This window comes from Mustela nigripes, chromosome 12 (assembly GCF_022355385.1).
Source record: "Mustela nigripes isolate SB6536 chromosome 12, MUSNIG.SB6536, whole genome shotgun sequence".
Taxonomy (NCBI): Eukaryota; Metazoa; Chordata; class Mammalia; order Carnivora; family Mustelidae; genus Mustela; species Mustela nigripes.
The window spans coordinates 69,597,676-69,616,359 of NC_081568.1; the positions used below are offsets into that span (position 1 = coordinate 69,597,676).

The window sequence follows — 18,684 nt, forward strand, 5'->3', positions numbered from 1 at the left end:
GCAGACAGAGCGGCAGGCAGAGGCAGAGGGAGAAGCAGGCTTCCCACCAAGCTAGGAGCCTAATGTGGGACTTGATCCCAGGACACTGGGATCATGACCTGAGCCGAAGGCAGCCGCTTAACCAACTGAGCCACCCAGGCATCCTTCTATCCTATTTTCATTTTTAAAAAAATCCTGTCAAAAATAGTGCTTTCTTGCCCCTGAATGAACTTTTAGGTGTATCCCATTGTTTTTATGGTATTCTCTTATATAATAAAACAGTCATTTGGGGGTAATAAAAATGGGAATGGGGGTACCTGTCAATTTATTTTGTTTTCATCTATTGAGGTCCCTGTTCAAGTTCTAAGACTACTTGAAAACCACATTTAATATCCTGGTACGTTCCTCAAGTTCCTCTTAACATATGTAGGTGAAAACCACAGAGTTTTACTATTTGCTACAGAGTGTAGAAAAAAATTCAGGATGTGACCAAAGATAGATTCCTGCTCCATGCCTTCCGCCTAGAGGACTACTGCTAAGAAAAAGGGGACAGCGTCTTGGGAAACAAGCAGTTTGACAGTGGGAACTGACTTCTCTACATCAAGCCCTAAATCTGGAAGCGGGAGTAATAGCTACAAAGATGACATTAGAAGAGGTGAAGAGTAAGCCAAAAGCAGAGGGGGCATGTGCCAAATTCACTCTAGGTGAAGATATCCACAAAGGGCAGAAATTCAACATCAAAATAAGAGTTTGAACTATTCAGTGTTCAGGAGACCTCAGTTAGCCCCCCTTGAGAGTCCCTTAATTCCTGTAGATTGTGAATGAGTTCTCAAGGTTCCAAATACCAAGGGCAGTGCAGAAGGTACTCAAATTAGAACCAAAATACTTGACTTGGGCCACTACCACTACTCTACCACAAAGGTTACAGAAAGGCAATCAAATTAAAATATAGTTGGAGGACTTCAAAGACATCCAAGGAGTTTTGGGTAGCAACAAAAGGTAAGTTGAGAATGAAATCAGCAATGGAGGATCTCAGGCCCTAAATAAGGAAGTAAGGTCACCAAAAATGTTATCAGCAGAGTCTAGCCCAGATACAGAACCAGTCTTAAAACCTCTACCATAAATTAATATAAGTCCAGAGACAACATGTGGATCCCAAACAACCTCAAAGCCCCAACTTTACCCCTCCCCCAGCTCTGGCTTGTTCCTGTACCTATAAGGAACCTATATTTAGGGTGACCATTTATTCAAACTGGCACCTTTCCAAGAGTAAAAGGGAGTTCTACTAAAATTTATGTCAGAACAGTAGACACATACTAGGACAGTCCCAGGCAAATCAAGAGGTATGATAATCTACCTATATGCCATACTCAGGAATATGTAATAAGGGAAAAAATCTGTAAGATTCAGCATTCACCCAAAAGAGACTTTTAACTGGAAGTAAATGGATGGCACTAATAAGTTTAACTCATAATTTCCAAGCTAAAAAGGAGAGAAGGGATAGGAGAGCCTATGAGAAATTGAAGTCAGCTAATTTAAAAAATAAATAAACTACATATGAAACTAATATTCTACTTCATGTTCACTAACTGGAATTTAAATAAAAATTTTAAGAGTGCCTGGGTGGCTCAGTCCATTAAGCGTCCTACTCTTGATTCAGGTCAGGTCTTGGTTCAGGTCATGATCTCAAGGTCCTGGGATTGAGCCCCCACATCAGGCTCCCTGCTGAGTGGGCAGTATGCTTATTTCCTTTCCCCCTACTCATTTCCTAGCTTGAACTCTCTCTCTCTTAAATAAATAAACCTTTAAAAATAGAGAAGCAAATAAATAGATACATACATACAAACTTAAGGAAGGAAGGAAGGGAGGCAAGGAGAAAGGGAGGAAGCAAAGGAAAGGAAAGGAAAGAGAGAAAGGAAGGGAAGAGAAAAGAGATGAAAGCTCTATTTTCTCTATATAACCATGTGGTACATTTTATTTTTTAAAAATAGGGCAACATTTAGGGGGGACAGAAAATAAGATCAGATACACATAATCAAGCACTGTATTACATTTGCTCCATGCGATATATAGGCAACACTCATTGAACTGAGTATATACATATCTTTCATCAATATAAACAAAACTCCCTTACTTTATTAGGTACTATGTCAAAGTTGTAGGATTTTAATTTTGTGAATGTGTACTTAATTAAAGAGAATGTCAAAAATAACTAATAGTCAAAAGTGGTATAATTACTATTACTATCCAAACTCTCCTTTCTTCCTAAAAATATATTGCATTGTAAATTGTGGAAGGGATTTAAAATTATATATCATTATTTCTCTCTGGTGACGTTAATAATTTATCTTCAGAATTTTCATTGTTCTCACCTTCAATTTGTAAAAAATGTAAAATCTGTGAAGCACAATAAGAAGTACAAATAAAATGAGGTATGCCTGTAAAATATTCCCTTTTCTTCAGAAATTTTTTTACCACCTAGATACGAGCATATTTGTAAGGAGGCTTTCACACTAACACTATTCTTTTCTCACTCCACACAATTTCCTAGGGTGACAATGATCCCTTTAGCCCAGAATCATTCCCTTGCTAACCAGGCTGGAATATTTAACTACTTGCCCATTAAAACCACCTCAAAGTGTTCTAGGTGCTTCAGTATTTTCCACACTAAAATTATCTGTCATGCCAACTCACTCTTGCTTTTCTGTTTGTGTTCCTTCATCCAATGAATTAGTCATCATTTACCCAGTTTCTTAAGTCAGAGGGCTAGAAACCATGTCGGACCTCCATCTTCCTCCCTTAACCAACCAAACATTAAAAATTACGGATTATCCCTTCTGAATTGTTCTGAAGTTTTCCCTTTTTGCTGTTCTTGCTGATAAAGTTCAGGTCCTAATTACCCTCACTTGAAATGCTACAAAAGACATTCCTTCAATCTAATCACTTTTTCTAATCCTTCTTCTTTGTTGCAAAAGTGATTATTCTAAGACAGAAATATTATCATGCATATGTCTGTGGGATAGGCATGTGGTGGGATAACAGGCAAGAACTTTGACTGAGTAATGTAAAGTTCTACAGAGATCTGCCCTATAAAAGTATAGCAGTCCTCACCCCCATAAACTCATCAGCACAGAATACCTAAATCATAAAGACCCACCAAGGAAGATAACATTGTACCATCTACTATTTCATTCTAATTTAAAAAATCAACTTATAAGATAGTAAGAGTTGTAACATTATTTGACAGACACAAAATCTATCAAGTAGCTATAGGACTTTTCCTTGTATCTCAAAAAGCTGAGAGCCAAAATGTGGCTCAATTAAATCATCTGACTCTTAACTCTTATAGCTTATTTATTTTTGGTCTATTATCTTTACTACCTGTATTTTCTATTAAAAATGATATTTCCTTGGTTTCCTAAGTCTTAGCTTTTTTTAAAGTTTTATTGATGCAATTCACATATCATATAATTCACCCATATAAAGTATATATTCAATGGCTTTTAATATATTTATAGAGTTGTGCAACTGTCATACATTTAATTTTAGAACATTTTCATCACCCCAAAAAGAATCCCTATACCCATGAAGCAGCCATTCCCTATTTCTTCCCAAACACTCTAGACTTAAGCAATCACTAATCTTTCTGTCTATACAGATTTGTCTATTCTGGATACCTCATATGATTGCAACCATAAAGTATGTGCTCTTATATGACTGGCTTCTTTCACTTAGAGTATGTCTGGGGTTCATCCACATTGTAGTATATATCAGAATTTCATTTTTTATTATTTTATTATGTCTATACCATATTTTATTTGTGCATTCATTAGCAGATAGACATTTGGACTGTTTCTACTTTTTTGGCTATTATGAATAAAGTTTCTGTAAACATTCATGACAAGGTTTTATGTGGACATGTGTTTCCATTTTTCTCAGTTATGCATACTTAGGAGAGGATTGCTGGGTCACATGTAACCTTTTGAGGGACTACCAAACTATTTTCCAAAGCACCTTCACCATTTTAAATTCCCACCAGCAATGTATGAGAGTACCAATTTTCCCATATACAATATAATAGTTATTATCAGTATTTTTAATTATAGCCATCCTAGTGAGTATGAAGTGATTCTCATTCAAGTTGACTCGCATTTCCCTAATAGATAATGACGCTGAGCATCTTTTCATGTATTTTTTTGCCATTTATGTATCTTCTTTTTTTCTTTAATTTCTTTTCAGCGTAACAGAATTCATTGTTTTTCCACCACACCCAGTGCTCCATGCAATAAGTGCCCTTCTTAATACCCACCACCTGGCTCCCCCAACCTCCCAACCCCCACCCCTTCAAAACCCTCAGATTGTTTTGCAGAGTCCATAGTCTCTCATGGTTCACCTCCCCTTCCAATTTCCCTCAACTCCCTTCTCCTCTCTATCTCCCCTTGTCCTCTATGCTATTTGTTATGCTCCACAAATAAGTGAAACCATATGATAATTGACTCTCTCTGCTTGACTTATTTCACTCAGCATAATCTCTTCCAGTCCTGTCCATGTTGATACAAAAGTTGGGTATTCATCCTTTCTGATGGAGGCATAATACTCCATAGTATATATGGACCACATCTTCCTTATCCATTTGTCCGTTGAAGGGCATCTTGGTTCTTTCCACAGTTTGGCGAACGTGGCCATTGCTGCTATAAACATTGGGGTACAGATGGCCCTTCTTTTCACTACATTTGTATCTTTGGGATAAATACCCAGGAGTGCAATTGCAGGGTCATAGGGAAGCTCTATTTTTAATTTCTTAAGGAATCTCCACACTGTTCTCCAAAGTGGCTGCACCAACTTGCATTCCCACCAACAGTGTAAGAGGGTTCCCCTTTCTTCACATCCTCTCCAACACACATTGTTTCCTGTATTGCTAATTTTGGCCATTCTAACTGGTGTAAGGTGGTATCTCAATGTGGTTTTAATTTGAATCTCCCTGATGGCTAGTGATGATAAACATTTTTTCATGTGTCTGACAGCCTTTTGTATGTCTTCATTGGAGAAGTGTCTCTTCATATCTTCTGCCCATTTTTTGATATGATTATTTGTCTTGTGTGTGTTGAGTTTGAGGAGTTCTTTATAGATCCTGGATATCAATCTTTTGTCTGTACTGTCATTTGCAAATATCTTCTCCCATTCCGTGGGCTGCCTCTTTGTTTTGTTGACTATTTCCTTTGCTGTGCAGAAGGTTTTGATCTTGATGAGGTCCCAAAAGTTCATTTTCGCTTTTGTTTCCTTTGCCTTTGGGGACATATCTTGAAAGAAGTTGCTGTGGCTGATATCGAAAAGGTTACTGCCTATGTTCTCCTCTAGAATTCTTTTTTTTTTTTAAAGATTTTATTTATTTATTTGACAGAGAGAAATCACAAGTAGACGGAGAGGCAGACAAAGAGAGAGAGGGGGGAAGCAGGCTCCCTGCTGAGCAGAGAGCCCGATGTGGGACTCGACCCCAGGACCCTGAGATCATGACCTGAGCTGAAGGCAGCGGCTCAACCCACTGAGCCACCCAGGTGCCCCCTCCTCTAGAATTCTGATGGATTCCTGTCTCACGTTGAGGTCTTTCATCCATTTCGAGTTTTTCTTTGTGTACGGTGTAAGAGAATGGTCGAGTTTCAAAGAGAAATAAAAGGTATCCAAATTGTCAATGAAGAAGTCAAACTCTCTCTTTGCAGATGCCATGATACTTTATATGGAAAACCCAAAAGACTCTACCCCAAACTACTAGAACTCATACAGCAATTCAGTAACGTGGCAGGATACAAAGTCAATGTACAGAAATCAGTGGCTTTCTTATACACTAACGATGAAAATACAGAAAGGGAAATTAGAGAATCTATTCCACTTACTATAGCACCAAGAACCATAAGATACCTGGGAATAAACCTAACCAAAGGGGTAAAGGATCTGTACTTGAGGAACTACAAAACACTCATGAAGGAAATTGAAGAAGACACAAAAAGATGGAAGACCATTCCATGCTCTTGGATTGGAAGAATAAACATCGTTAAAATGTCTATACTGCCTAGAGCAATCTATACTTTTAATGCCATTCTGATCAAAATTCCACCGGTATTTTTCAAAGAGGTAGAGCAAATAATCCTAAAATTTGTATGGAATCAGAAGAGACCCCATATTGCTAAGGAAATGTTGAAAAACAAAAATAAAACTGGCGGCATCACGTTATCTGATTTCAAGCTTTACTACAAAGCTGTGATCACCAAGACAGCATGGTACTGGCATAAAAACAGACACATAGACCAGTGGAACAGAGTAGAGAGCCCAGATGGTCTCTATGGTCAACTCTATGGTCAAATAATCTTCGACAAAGCAGGAAAAAATATACAGTGGAAAAAAGAGAGTCTCTTCAATAAATGGTGCTGGGAAAATTGGACAGCTATATGTAGAAGAATGAAACTCAACCATTTATGTATCTTCTATGGAGAAATGCCTGTTTGGATCCTTTGCTCATTTTTAAATTGAGTTATTTTTTCCTTTTATTGTGAGTTGTTAAGAATTCTTTTTAAAAACATTTTTAAAAATATTTTATTTATTCATTGGACAGACAGAGATCACAAGTAGGCAGAGAAGCAGGCAGAGAGAGGAGGAAGCAGGCTCCCTGCTGAGCAGAGAGCCCGATGCGGGGCTCAATCCCAGGACGCTGGGATCATGACCTGAGCTGAAGGCAGAGGCTTAACCCACTGAGCCACCCAGGTGCCCCTTTTTAAAAACATTTTTTAAGGTGTTATTTGTTCATTAGAGAGAGAGAGAGAACCAGAGATAGTGAGAGAGAGAGCACGACTGTAAAGGAGAGGGAGAAGCAGCCTGCCTGATGATCAGGGAGCCCAACGTGGGGCTTGATCCCAGGACCCTGAGATCATGACCCCAGCCAAAGGTAGACGCTTAACTGAGCCACCCAGGCACTCCAAGAATTCTTTATATATTACAGATACAAGTCCCTTATCAGATATATAATCTGCAAATATTTTATTCCATCCTACAGACTGTCTTGTCATTTTCTTTATATGGTGTCTCCTGGATTTGTTTTTAAACTTGTATGAATTTTTTCAAGTTCCTTCAAACTTTGTAAATTAAAGTGTTTAAAATTTTTGTTAAATTTTATAGGTTTACTGAAAATCTTTCAGAGACTCCCATCACATTCAAGAGAAAATAAAAATCCCAGTCCCTAAGGCCATTCATGATCCAGATTATGATTACCTCCTTCAGTTTAGGTACCGTCTCTCTCACATATGCCTTACCCCTTAGTCTACAAGCCCCAAACCAAATCCTTGATCTTTGCTCAGCAATGCTTTTCTTTAGTCTCTCCCATTTTAATAAATGGCAACACCATCCTTCTAGTTGCTAAAGCCAAAACCGTGGAGTCAGTCTTCACTATTTTCAGACTCTACCATTCAGAACATCAACAAGTAACAGTCTATCCTGTTAGTTCTGCTTTCAAAATATATGCAAAATCTGACCTCTCTACCTTTACTCTCACCACTCTAGTCCAATATCTCTTGCTTAGATTATGACAACAGTCTCCTAACTATAATCTCCCTAATTCCTTGTCTCTTCATAATCTATTCTCAACACAACAGCCAGGGTGATTCTTTTAAAACCTAAGTTATTTTTTTTTTTAAGATTATTTATTTATTTATTTGACAGACAGAGATCACAAGTAGGCAGAGAGGCAGGCAGAGAGAAGGAGGAAGTAGGCTCCCCACTGAGCAGAGAGCCCAGTGCAGGGCTTGATCCCATGACCCCGGGATCATGACCTGAGCAGAAGGCAGAGGCTTTAACCCACTGAGCCACCCAGGCGCCCCTAAAACCGAAGTTATATCATGTCACCCTTCTAAACCTTTCAAAGGCTTTCCAATCCACTTATATTCACTTACATTGTCTTATGTGATATGATGTCTGCTGCTTTTTTCACTTCCTTTCTCGTCTTCCCACATTCCACTCCTAGCACCCAGGCCTTCTTGCCGTGGGTTCATGCTCCAACTATTACTCTTCTCTCCTATGAGTCACACATCTTGCTCTGTCTTCTTTAGGTTTCTGCTCAAATTTCAGTTATGACTTCTCTGACAACACTACTTAAAATAGTGAACCTCCATTCCAATGCTCTCTCATCCCCATTTTACTTTTTCTCTATAGGATTCATTACCACATAGAATAGTATAAATTTACTTACTTATTTATTGTCTACCTCTTCCAACTAAAATGTGGACTTGATGAAGGCAAGAATTTTGTTTTTAACCAATTTCATTCATTACAATATATCTCTAGCAATTAGCATACTTTGGGCACATAATGATTCCTCAACCAACCATGAATAAATGAACACCTGAATTTGCAGGCTAATAATCACTCCAGGTATGTAACTATTAGAACACAGGGTTTTCTTTCTTTTTTTTTTTTTTAAAGATTTTATTTATTTATTTGACAGAGAGAGATCACAAGTAGGCAGAGAGGCAGGCAGAGAGAGAGGAGGAAGCAGGCTCCCTGCTGAGCAGAGAGCCCGATGCGGGACTCGATCCCAGGACCCTGAGATCATGACCTGAGCCGAAGGCAGCAGCTTAACCCACTGAGCCACCCAGGCGCCCCAGAACACAGGGTTTTCAAAAGCACAACTTTAAAATGTTAGTTCTTACATTTCTCTCTGGCATTTCTGATAGTCTTCTGAAGACATACCTAAGAAAGGGGAAAAAAAACAATCTATTAGAAATATAATTCAAATAGAGACCAGAGGCAAAAATTAAGTGAAAAGAAATATTCTTTCTAAAGTATATGGTGATAGTATAGTTTATTTTTATAACTTTATTTTTTCATATTGTTTTTATGTCTGCCACTTAAATTAGGTAGAAGTATTTCCAAAATACCAAAATAAACCCAACAGAATTGCTGGGAAATTTTATGAGATGCAGGAATCTATCAGCCTATATTTGGATACTTATAATTTTTGAAGTCCTTTTCAATCTTTTATCTTTCTCGATTCTTATAATAGTCCTGTGAGGCAAATGTAACAATTTACTATTCCTATGCTACATATATAAAAAAAATAACTTGTCAAGTTATAAAATTAACAGCTGCATACCTGGAACTTAAACTCAGATCTCATGGTTCTTAATCTAGTACCAAGCATATAGATATACATATTAGACTGATTAGCCAAGAATGCCTACCAGTCAACATTTTACAGTCCAGATCCACTATGCTAGTACTTAGGAACATAAAGAATCATGAGAGTAGTCTTCTGAAGAACTTATGACCCTAATCAGCTGCAGAAGTCTGCTTATATTTAATTAGAATGTTACAGTTAAGTAAAAGTGAAGTGAATGGTATCTAATAATCACTGAGAAGCATTTCCCTGAAATGGAGGTTCCTAAAATATAAAAGACTACAGTGCACTACTCTCTGCTTTTGCTGATAATAGTCTCTTGCTTTTCCTTTGATGAACTAGACAAGGCCTGTGATTCAATGTAACAGGAGCCCTGCATCTTCCTGCCCAAATTGACTGTTCAAGGATAGACATATGAAATAATTTTAGCCAATGTGTAACATCAGGACTTTTATTCAAATCATTGGTAAAGAGAAGCACTTTGTTCACTGGATTCGAGGCTGTGAGTATATAAGCCTGGACCTAAAAAGAGTTGCTATATGAAGGGGGAGCTTAGCTAAGAACTTAACTGGCACAGAGGGATGATGAACTTAGAGATGGAAAGGAATTGGTTCCTATTGCTGTCATTTGAAATTCTGGATCAAGTTGTAGTTGCATATAATTTACTGCTGGATTTTTCAGGTAATAACTTCCTTTTTTAACATGATAAATTATTTGAGGTAAAATTTTCTTTTCTTTTTCTTTCCTTTTTCTTACTTACTTACTTTTTTTTTTTTTTTTTTTTTTTTTTGGTCACCTGCAGTGGACAAAAAACCTAACTGAAACACTCACTAAAGAGATAGGCTGCTTCTTTGTGCACTTTATATCAGCAAAGGAGTTGCCAAACTAAACATAACATAGAAGACAAGGTTTTTGAACCGTTTGAAATATTGCCATCCAGACAGCTATCAACTCTCCTTTAAGGGACCCTATAATCAATGCTTAATTCTTTGATATTATTTATCCCTGTTTTTTTATTTTTAAAAGATTTTATTTATATATTTGACAGACAGAGATCACAAGTAGGCAGAGAGTCAGAGGGGGAAGCAGGCTCCCTGCTGAGCAGAGAGCCCAATTCGGGGCTTAATCCCAGGACCCTGGGATCATGACCTGAGCCAAAGGCAGAGGCTCTAACTCACCGAGCCACCTAGGCGCCCCTATACCTGCTTTTTGGCAGGCCCTGAGAGGTGAACTGACATCATCCATTCCCATTCCTCCTCTCCATTCTTTTCCATTTCTCCTTGCTTTATACCAATATAGAGAATAAGAGAATGAAAAACTTGATTTTTGTTTTGTTTTGTTTTGTTTTGTTTCATAAACTTTATCAAAGAAGCCTCCCAAGTAGTCATAGGCATATGACTCAGTCATGGCCTATAGATCTAAAAGAAGTCTTCTGGGCAATTTCTTGGAAAGCTTTGACTCTTCTGACAAAAAGAGATGTACATGGCTAGTACAGCCTTTTCTCATTCTTTTTCCCTGGAACTGCTCTGATACCCACAGGCTTAGCAACCATTCTACAATTATGGGGAAACAATCCAACACACTTGGTGGTAGAAAGATATAATGACTATAGGATCTTAATGATATTAGTGAGCTGCTACATTAGCTCTGGCCTGGGAAGAGAAGTAAATCCAATATAAATAAACATTTTTTTGCATGACAAAAAATAATATACACAAAAAGACAACTGACAAATTAGGAAAAATATTCATAATATATACCAAAGACAAAAGGCCAATATTCTTTAAAAGAAATTTTTTTTTTGAGTATAGGTAACACACATTACATTAGTTTTATGTGTACAACATAGGGACTTAACTTCTCTGTACATTATACTATGCTCACCACAAGTGTAGCTACCATTTGTCACCACAGGATGCTATTATAAAATTCTTGACTTATTCATTCCATAACTAAAAGCCTGTGTTTCCTACTCCTCTTCCTTTCCTACTCCCATTTTGCCTATATCCCATCCCTTTTCCCTCTGGGAACCATTAGTTTTGTTGTCTGTGTTTACAGATCTGATTCTGGTTTTTTGTTTTTGTTTTTTTTTTAATTCTTTAAACTTTTATTTATTTAAGTAATCTCTATACCCAACATGGTGCTTGAACTCACAACTCTGAGATCAAGAGTCGCATGTTCTTCCAAATGAGCCAGCCAGGTGCCCCTGTTTTTTGTTTCTTAATTTGATTTGTTTTTTAGATTCCACACATGTGAAATCATATGGTATTTGTCTTTCTCAGACTCACTTATTTTTGCTTAACATAATACCTGCTAGGTCCATTCATGTTGTTGCAAAGGCAAGAGCTCAAACTTTTTTATGTCTGCATAATATTCTTGTGTGTGTGTGTGTGTGTGTGTGTGTGTGTGCACACCATATCTTTCTTATTCATTTGTTCATCGATGTGTACTTGGGTTGCTTCCATATCTTGGCTATTGCAAATAATGCTGCAAAACATAGGGGAGCATATAATCTTTTCAGATTCGTGGTTTTGTTTTCTTTGGGTAAATACCCATTAGCGGAATTATTGGATCATATGCTACTTCTGTTTTTTGAGGAAAATCCACACTGTTTTCCACAGTGGATGTACCAATTCACATTCCCACCAAAAGTGGATAAGAGTTCTTTTAAAAAAAAAAATTGCATTTAATGGGCACCTGGGTGGCTCTGCCCATTAGGCATCTGACTTCGGCTTCAGTCATGATCCTGGGGTCCTGGGACTGAGTCCCAAGTTGGGATCCCTCCTCAGTGGATAGCCTGCTTCTCCCTCTCCCCCTTCTTGGTGGCTGTCCTCACATGTTCTCTCTCTCAAGATATTTTTTAAAAAATTTGTTTTTCAATTCAATATAATTAATACATACTGTATTCTTAGTTTCAAAGGTAGAATTTAGTGATTCATCATTTACATACAATACCCAGTACTCATTACTTCAAGTCCCCTCCTTATTGCCCATCACCCAATTACCCTATCTTCTCACCCATCTACCCTCCAGCAACTCTGTTTGTTTCCTTTAGTTAAAATTCTCTTATGATTTGCCTCTCCCTCTATTTTCCTCTTATTTTCTTTTTCCTTCCTTTCCCCTACATTCCTTGGTTTCATTTCTTAAATTCCACATATGAGTGAAAACATATGGTATTTATCTTTCTATGACTATTTTGATTAGCATAATACCCTCTAGTTTCATCCATGTCATTGTAAATAGCAAGATTTCATTCTTTTTGATAGCTGAGTAATATTCCTCTGTGTGTGTGTGTGTGTGTGTGTGTGTGTCTGAGAGAGAGAGAGAGAGAGAGAGAGAGAGAGATTTCCTTATTCATTCATCTGTCAATGGACATCTGGGCTCTTTGAACAGTTTGGCTTTGTGGACATTGCTGCTATAAACATTGGGATGTATGTGCCCCTTTGAATCACTGTTTGTATCTTGAGGGTTCCCCTTTCTCTGCATCCTCACCAACATCTGTTGTTTTCTGAGTTGCTAATTTTAGCCATTCTTTCTGGTATGAGGTGTTATCTCATTGTGGTTTTGATTCGTATTTAGAAGTGTTGCTTTTTCTCCACATCCTCACCAACAATTGTTTTTTCTTGTCTTTTTATTTTAGCCATTCTGCCAGGTATGTGGTTTTGACTTGTATTTTCCTGATGATTAGTGATGGATAGCATCTTTTCATTTGTCTGTTGGCCATCTGTATGTCTTTGGAAACACGTCTATTCAGGTACCCTGCCATTTTTTTTTTAAGATTTTATTTATTTATTTGACAGAGAGAGAGACCACAAGTATGCAGAGAGGCAGTCAGAGAGGGGGAAGCAGGCTCCCCACTGAGCAGAGAGCCTGATGTGGGGCTCCATCCCAGGACCCTGAGACTGTGACCTGAGCCAAAGGCAGAGGATTAACCCACTGAGCCACCCAGGTGCCCCACCCTGCCCATTTTTTAAAATTGGATTGTTTGGTTTTTTGGTGTTGAATTATAGAAGTTCTTTATATATTTTGGATATTAACCCCTTATTAGATATATCATTTGCAAATAGCCTCTCCCATTCATTAGCTTGCCTTTTTGTTTGATTGATGGTTCCCTTCATTGTACAAAAGCTTTTTAATATAGTCCCAATAGTTTATTTTTCCTTTTGTTTCCCATACCTCAGGAGACATATCTAGAAAAACAGTGCTATGGCTTATGTAAAAGAAAGTACTGCCTGTATTCTCTCCTAGGATTTTTATGGTTTCAGGTCTCATATGTAGGTTTTTAATCCATTTTGATTTTATTTTGTGTATGATGTAAGAAAGTTGTCCAGTTTCATTCTTTTGCACATAGCTGTCCAGTTTTCCCAGCAGCATATATTGAAGAAGCATTTTCTTCATTGTATATTCTTGTCTCCTCTGTCACAGATTAACTGCCCATATAAGCATGGTTTTATTTCTGGGCTCTCTCTTTTGTTCCATTGATCTATGTGTCTGTTTTTGTGCCAGAACCATACTGTTTTGACTACAGTTTTGTAGTATATCTTGAAAACTGGAAGTACAACACCTCCAGTTTCGTTCTTTCTCAATATTGTCTTGGCTAGTTGGGGTCTTTTGTAGTTGCACACAAATTTTAGGATTATTTGTTCTAGTTCTATGAAAAATGCTATTGTATTTTGATAGGGATTGCATTGACTCTTTAGATTGTTTTTGGAAGTATGGACATTTAAAAAATATTAATTCTTCTAATCCATGAGCATGGAATATCTTCCCATTTGTTTGTGTTCTCTTCGATTTTTTTCATCAATGTTCCATAATCTTCAGAGTACATGTCTTTCACCTCCTTGGTTAAGTTTATTCCTAGGTATTTTATTCTTTTTTGGGCAATTATAAATGGAGTTGATTCCTTAATTTCTCTTTCAGCTACTTCACTATCAGTGTATAGAACTGTTACCAATTTCTGGGTATTAATTTTGTATCTTTAAACTTTATTGAGTTTATTTATTAGTTCTAATAGTTTTTTGGTAAAGTATGTAGGGTCTTCTATCTCTAGATATCTCTAGATATGTCTAGATATCTATCGATCTATATGCATTCATTGATCTGTTCTATTGTTTTTGTTTTTGTTTTAGTCTCTAACATTTATTTCTGCTCTGAACTTTATATTTTCCTTCTTTCTATTCATCTTGGGTTTTGTTTGTTCTTTTTCTAGTTACTTTGGGATTAAGATTAGATAATTTATTTGAGCTTTTTCTTGTTTCTCCAGGTAGACTTCTACCACTTTATATTTCACTCTTAGAACTGCTTGTCTTAAAGGCTTGGAACCGTTATGTTTTCATTTCCTTGTGTCTTTATATAATTTTTGATTTCCCATTTGATTTCTTTGTTGACTCACTGGTTGTTTTATATTATACTGTCTAGTTTCCACATGTTTTGGAGGTTTATTTCCCAGTTTTTTTCTTGTGAATCATATCTAGTTTTATATTATTGTGGTCAGGAAAGATGCCTAGTATGATTTCAACCTTCTTAAATTTACTAAGACTTGCTTTCTGGCCTAATATGCAATCTATTCCCAAGAAAATTCCATGAACACTTGAAAAGAATATATATATTCTCTTGTTTGGATGAAATGTTTTGTATGAATCTGTTATGTTCATCTGGTGTAGTGTGTCATTTAAAGACACCATTTCCTTATTGATTTTCTGTCTGGATGATCTATCCATTGATTTAAATGGGTTGTTAAAGTCCCATAGTATTATTGTACTACTATCAGTTTCTCTCTTTATGTCCATTAATATATGCTTTATGTACTTAGGTGCTTCAATATTCAATATGTAGATATTTATAACTGTTATGTTCTCTCACTGGATTTATCCCTTTATCATTATTTAATGCCTTTCTTTGTCTCTTGTTACAGTCTTTGTTTTAAAGATTATTTTGTCTGATAAAAGTGTTGCTGCCCTGGACTTTGTTTATTTACATGTGCATGGTAAATGTTTTTCTATCCCTTCATTTTCAGTCTGTATGTGTCGTTAGGTCTGAGATGAGTCTTACAGGCAGCATATGTTCATTTACAGGCAGCATTTGTTCATTTAATCCATTCTGTCACCCTATGTCTTTTGATTGGAGCCTTTAGGAAAAGGCTAATATACTTAATATCTAATGAACCTAGAGAGGGAGGGTAAAGATGAAAAGCTGAATGAAAAATGGGGAAAAAGCATGAAAGGAAAACTCACACACACACATACACACACACACACAAAACAAAAATGGCTCTCAAACATATGAAAATGTTAAACTCACAGACAATAAAACACAGATTAAAATAACCCTGAGATATCATTTCTCACCTATTAGAGTAAAAAAATTTGAAAATTTTAAAATATGACAATATATTTTGCTGGTGAGGATATGAGGATACAAGCACTGTAATACTTTGCTGGTGGAAATGCAAACAGGTTTAATCTTTCTGGAGGAAAATTTGGCAATATTTGACAAAACTATAAATCCACTTACCTTTTGACTCAGTCATCCTAATTCTGAGAATCTACCTTGAAGATATTCCATCAATAATATGAATGATATATATAATAAATTTATTCATTAACACATTATTTGTAGTGGTAAAATATTGGGGGAAAACCCCTTGCACACCCTATTCATAAAAGAGCGGTTAGACAAACAAAAGTGCATCCATACAGTGGAGTACTATGTAGCTTTCAAAAAAATGAGGAAGATCTCTAAGATCTGCAGTGATTTCTCGTACCTATTATTATGTGGATGGAAAAAAAAAACAAAATAAAAAGTACATCTATATGTATGCTAAGCTCTATGCAAGAAAGAAGAAGATGTAAGAAAATACATACAAAAGAAATATAAGAAGGATAAACCATAAACTAAAGAGACTAGTTACTTATAATGGTTGGATGGGAAAGGTGTAAAAAGAAGAGGGGAATTGGATCAGAGTAGCAGGAAGGAAGAAGTGATATTTTCTGAGAATATACATATTTCTTACAACTTTGACTCTCAGAACCACAACAATGTTTCACATACCTTCACATAGCCCCTTCTCTCTGAATAAAGAAACAAACAAATAACAAATAGGATGGGGAATGAAAAACTAAATCCAACACTAACAAATCAATCTAAGTATATTTCAAGTGAATACCAACTGTACTGCAAGGGGAAGGGAAGAAAAGAACTAACCTGTATATATAGCTTCGGAAAACATTATTTTAATTTGTAATAGTAATAACAAACAGAACTGTACAAAAATGCTATAATCTATTTAGTTAGTGTGTTTCTCAAAGGGATCTGGGTTAACAATTCTGAAACTTCTTTATGTGTATACTAGAATTCTATATATACATAAATAAATAATGAAAGTATTGGACTTGGACACATAAAATAAATATTCATGACTTCATACTGACATAAACAACTGAATAAATAGTGGCAGAAAAGAGATAGTTCTTTTACAGTAGGATTCCAATTAGTAAATGTAGCAGCAAAGTGTGAAATGGAAAATCATCATTACATGAACACCAGAGTAATAAATGTCACAAACTCCTCTGATGACTACTAATGCCAGTGAATGAAAACTTGAGGAGAAACAGAATTTAAGGGTCTTAAACTATCTTTTATATATATTTGTTAACACAAAGGTAAACTAGTAACTTAACCATGCAGGAAACCACAGACACTATGTTCATCCAATGACGAAGTTTAGTATCACCAGTAATAAAATATACTGACCTCAAGAACTTCATATGATGTACTTACTAAAAAGGGCGTAACATCATTTCTGCAGCATTCTTTTAAAAAGTGAATAAATTCATTCCAATCATGAGGAGATATTAGACAGATTCCATTTGAGGGATGTTCTACAAAATGCCTGATCAGAAATCTTCAAAAAGTATCAAGACTATGAAAGACAAAGAAAGACTGAGAAACTGTCACAGACTATAGTAGATTAAAGAAGAAATAACAACCAGATGCAATGTTGGATCCTGAAACACAAGAAAAGAAACTGGTGGAAAAACTAGTGAAATGTGAATAAAGTCTGTAGTTTTATGCCATTGTTAATTTTCTGATTCTGATCATTGTACTAATGTTATATAAGGCAGCATTAGGGAAAGCTAGGTGAAAGATATATAGGAACTCTCTGTACTATTTTTGCACCTTTTATGCATTCTAAAGTTAGTTCAAAATAAAAGTTATAAAAAAGAAGATCCATGTGTGCTTAAGCTACTACTAGTCAGATATTATGTGTAGCCAAAGGTAATATTAATTGATGAATTTAGCTTATAAATAGTTTTTAGAAATTACTTTTTTTCCAACATTGACGATGGGGTTTCCCCTGTGACATGAGAAAAAAGAATGTGAAAACTTACCTAAAATTGCAGAGAGGTTTGAAAACTGTGGTACCTTCTCTATTGCTACTGCTGTACTGGTATCCAGAAGAGTGGAATTTTTGCATCGTGTACGTTCTTCCAATTTGGGACATTCCCAATCTAAAACAGCAGGAGGAAATGGCACACAACTTTGAACAGCGTACAAACAGTAGGTTATCTCCCTGAGCCCCAACTTAGGTTCCCATACCAGCTTAGGTTCCCCATACCAAGCTGTGGTAATTAAATATTAAATTTATTTAATATGTAAGTATTATGTAAGTATATGTAAGTATACTTACATATTAAATAAATTTAATTTAAATTTAATTTAAATATTAAATATGTGGTAATTAAATATTTTGAGAAGACAGATAAAAAAGACAAGCCTTGATTGCATTAGGATAATAAATAATCTTTGGCCTATTTCAGTGCTATTTCTTTCATAGATTTTTGCCCCATAAAGATTATAGACCTAAGGAACAGACGGCATACACAGGAGGTTCCTCTTAATATTTTTTTTTTAGATTATTTATTTATTTATTTATTTGACAGAGAGAAATTACAAGTACACTGAGGGGCAGGCAGAAAGAGAGAGAGAGAGAGAAGGAAGCAGGCTCCCTGCCGAGCAGAGAGCCCGATGCGGGACTCGATCCCAGGACCCTGAGATCATGACCTGAGCCGAAGGCAGCGGCTTAACCCACTGAGCCACCCAGGCGCCCCTCCTCTTAATATTTTATGTGTAAATTATACCTAGGTCCCATTAAATATCATATCACTAAATAACATACTAGTATCACTTGATGTCGATTTTAAGCTTTGCATTGATTTCCCGCTATGGAAGGATGAGGTTATTCTCTCTTATGTCCCTGTCCTCACCTTTCTCACAATTTCCACAATTCATTATATTGCATATGTAGTTAGATCAATATTTGGTGTAGACATTATGATGATAAATTGATATAAAAATGATATTTACTCTTGCAGTATACCATAACAATTTCTCCCCCCTACACCCCAGAGTCAATAAGTCTTTTTAATTTTCTCTGTATTTTTCATTGATTTAATCACAAACTCTTTCAAATTCTATAAACCCATTCTTTTTATCCCATTCTCTAGTTCTAAAGTTGCATAATGCTCTTATCTTGGTGTTTTTTA

At 36.2% G+C, this 18,684-nt stretch overlaps 1 protein-coding gene across 1 annotated transcript in view; it reads right to left on the bottom strand.

The window, feature by feature from the left end:
* Positions 1-18,684, bottom strand: part of MEIKIN (meiotic kinetochore factor) — an 80,319-nt gene that overhangs the window by 42,740 nt on the left and 18,895 nt on the right. Inside the window, exons 6-7 of the mRNA XM_059416343.1 lie at positions 17,530-17,649; positions 8,673-8,712 (exon numbers count right to left, since the gene is read on the bottom strand). Coding sequence (XP_059272326.1) covers positions 8,673-8,712; positions 17,530-17,649 — 160 coding nt within the window. The remainder of the gene's footprint in view (positions 1-8,672; positions 8,713-17,529; positions 17,650-18,684) is intronic.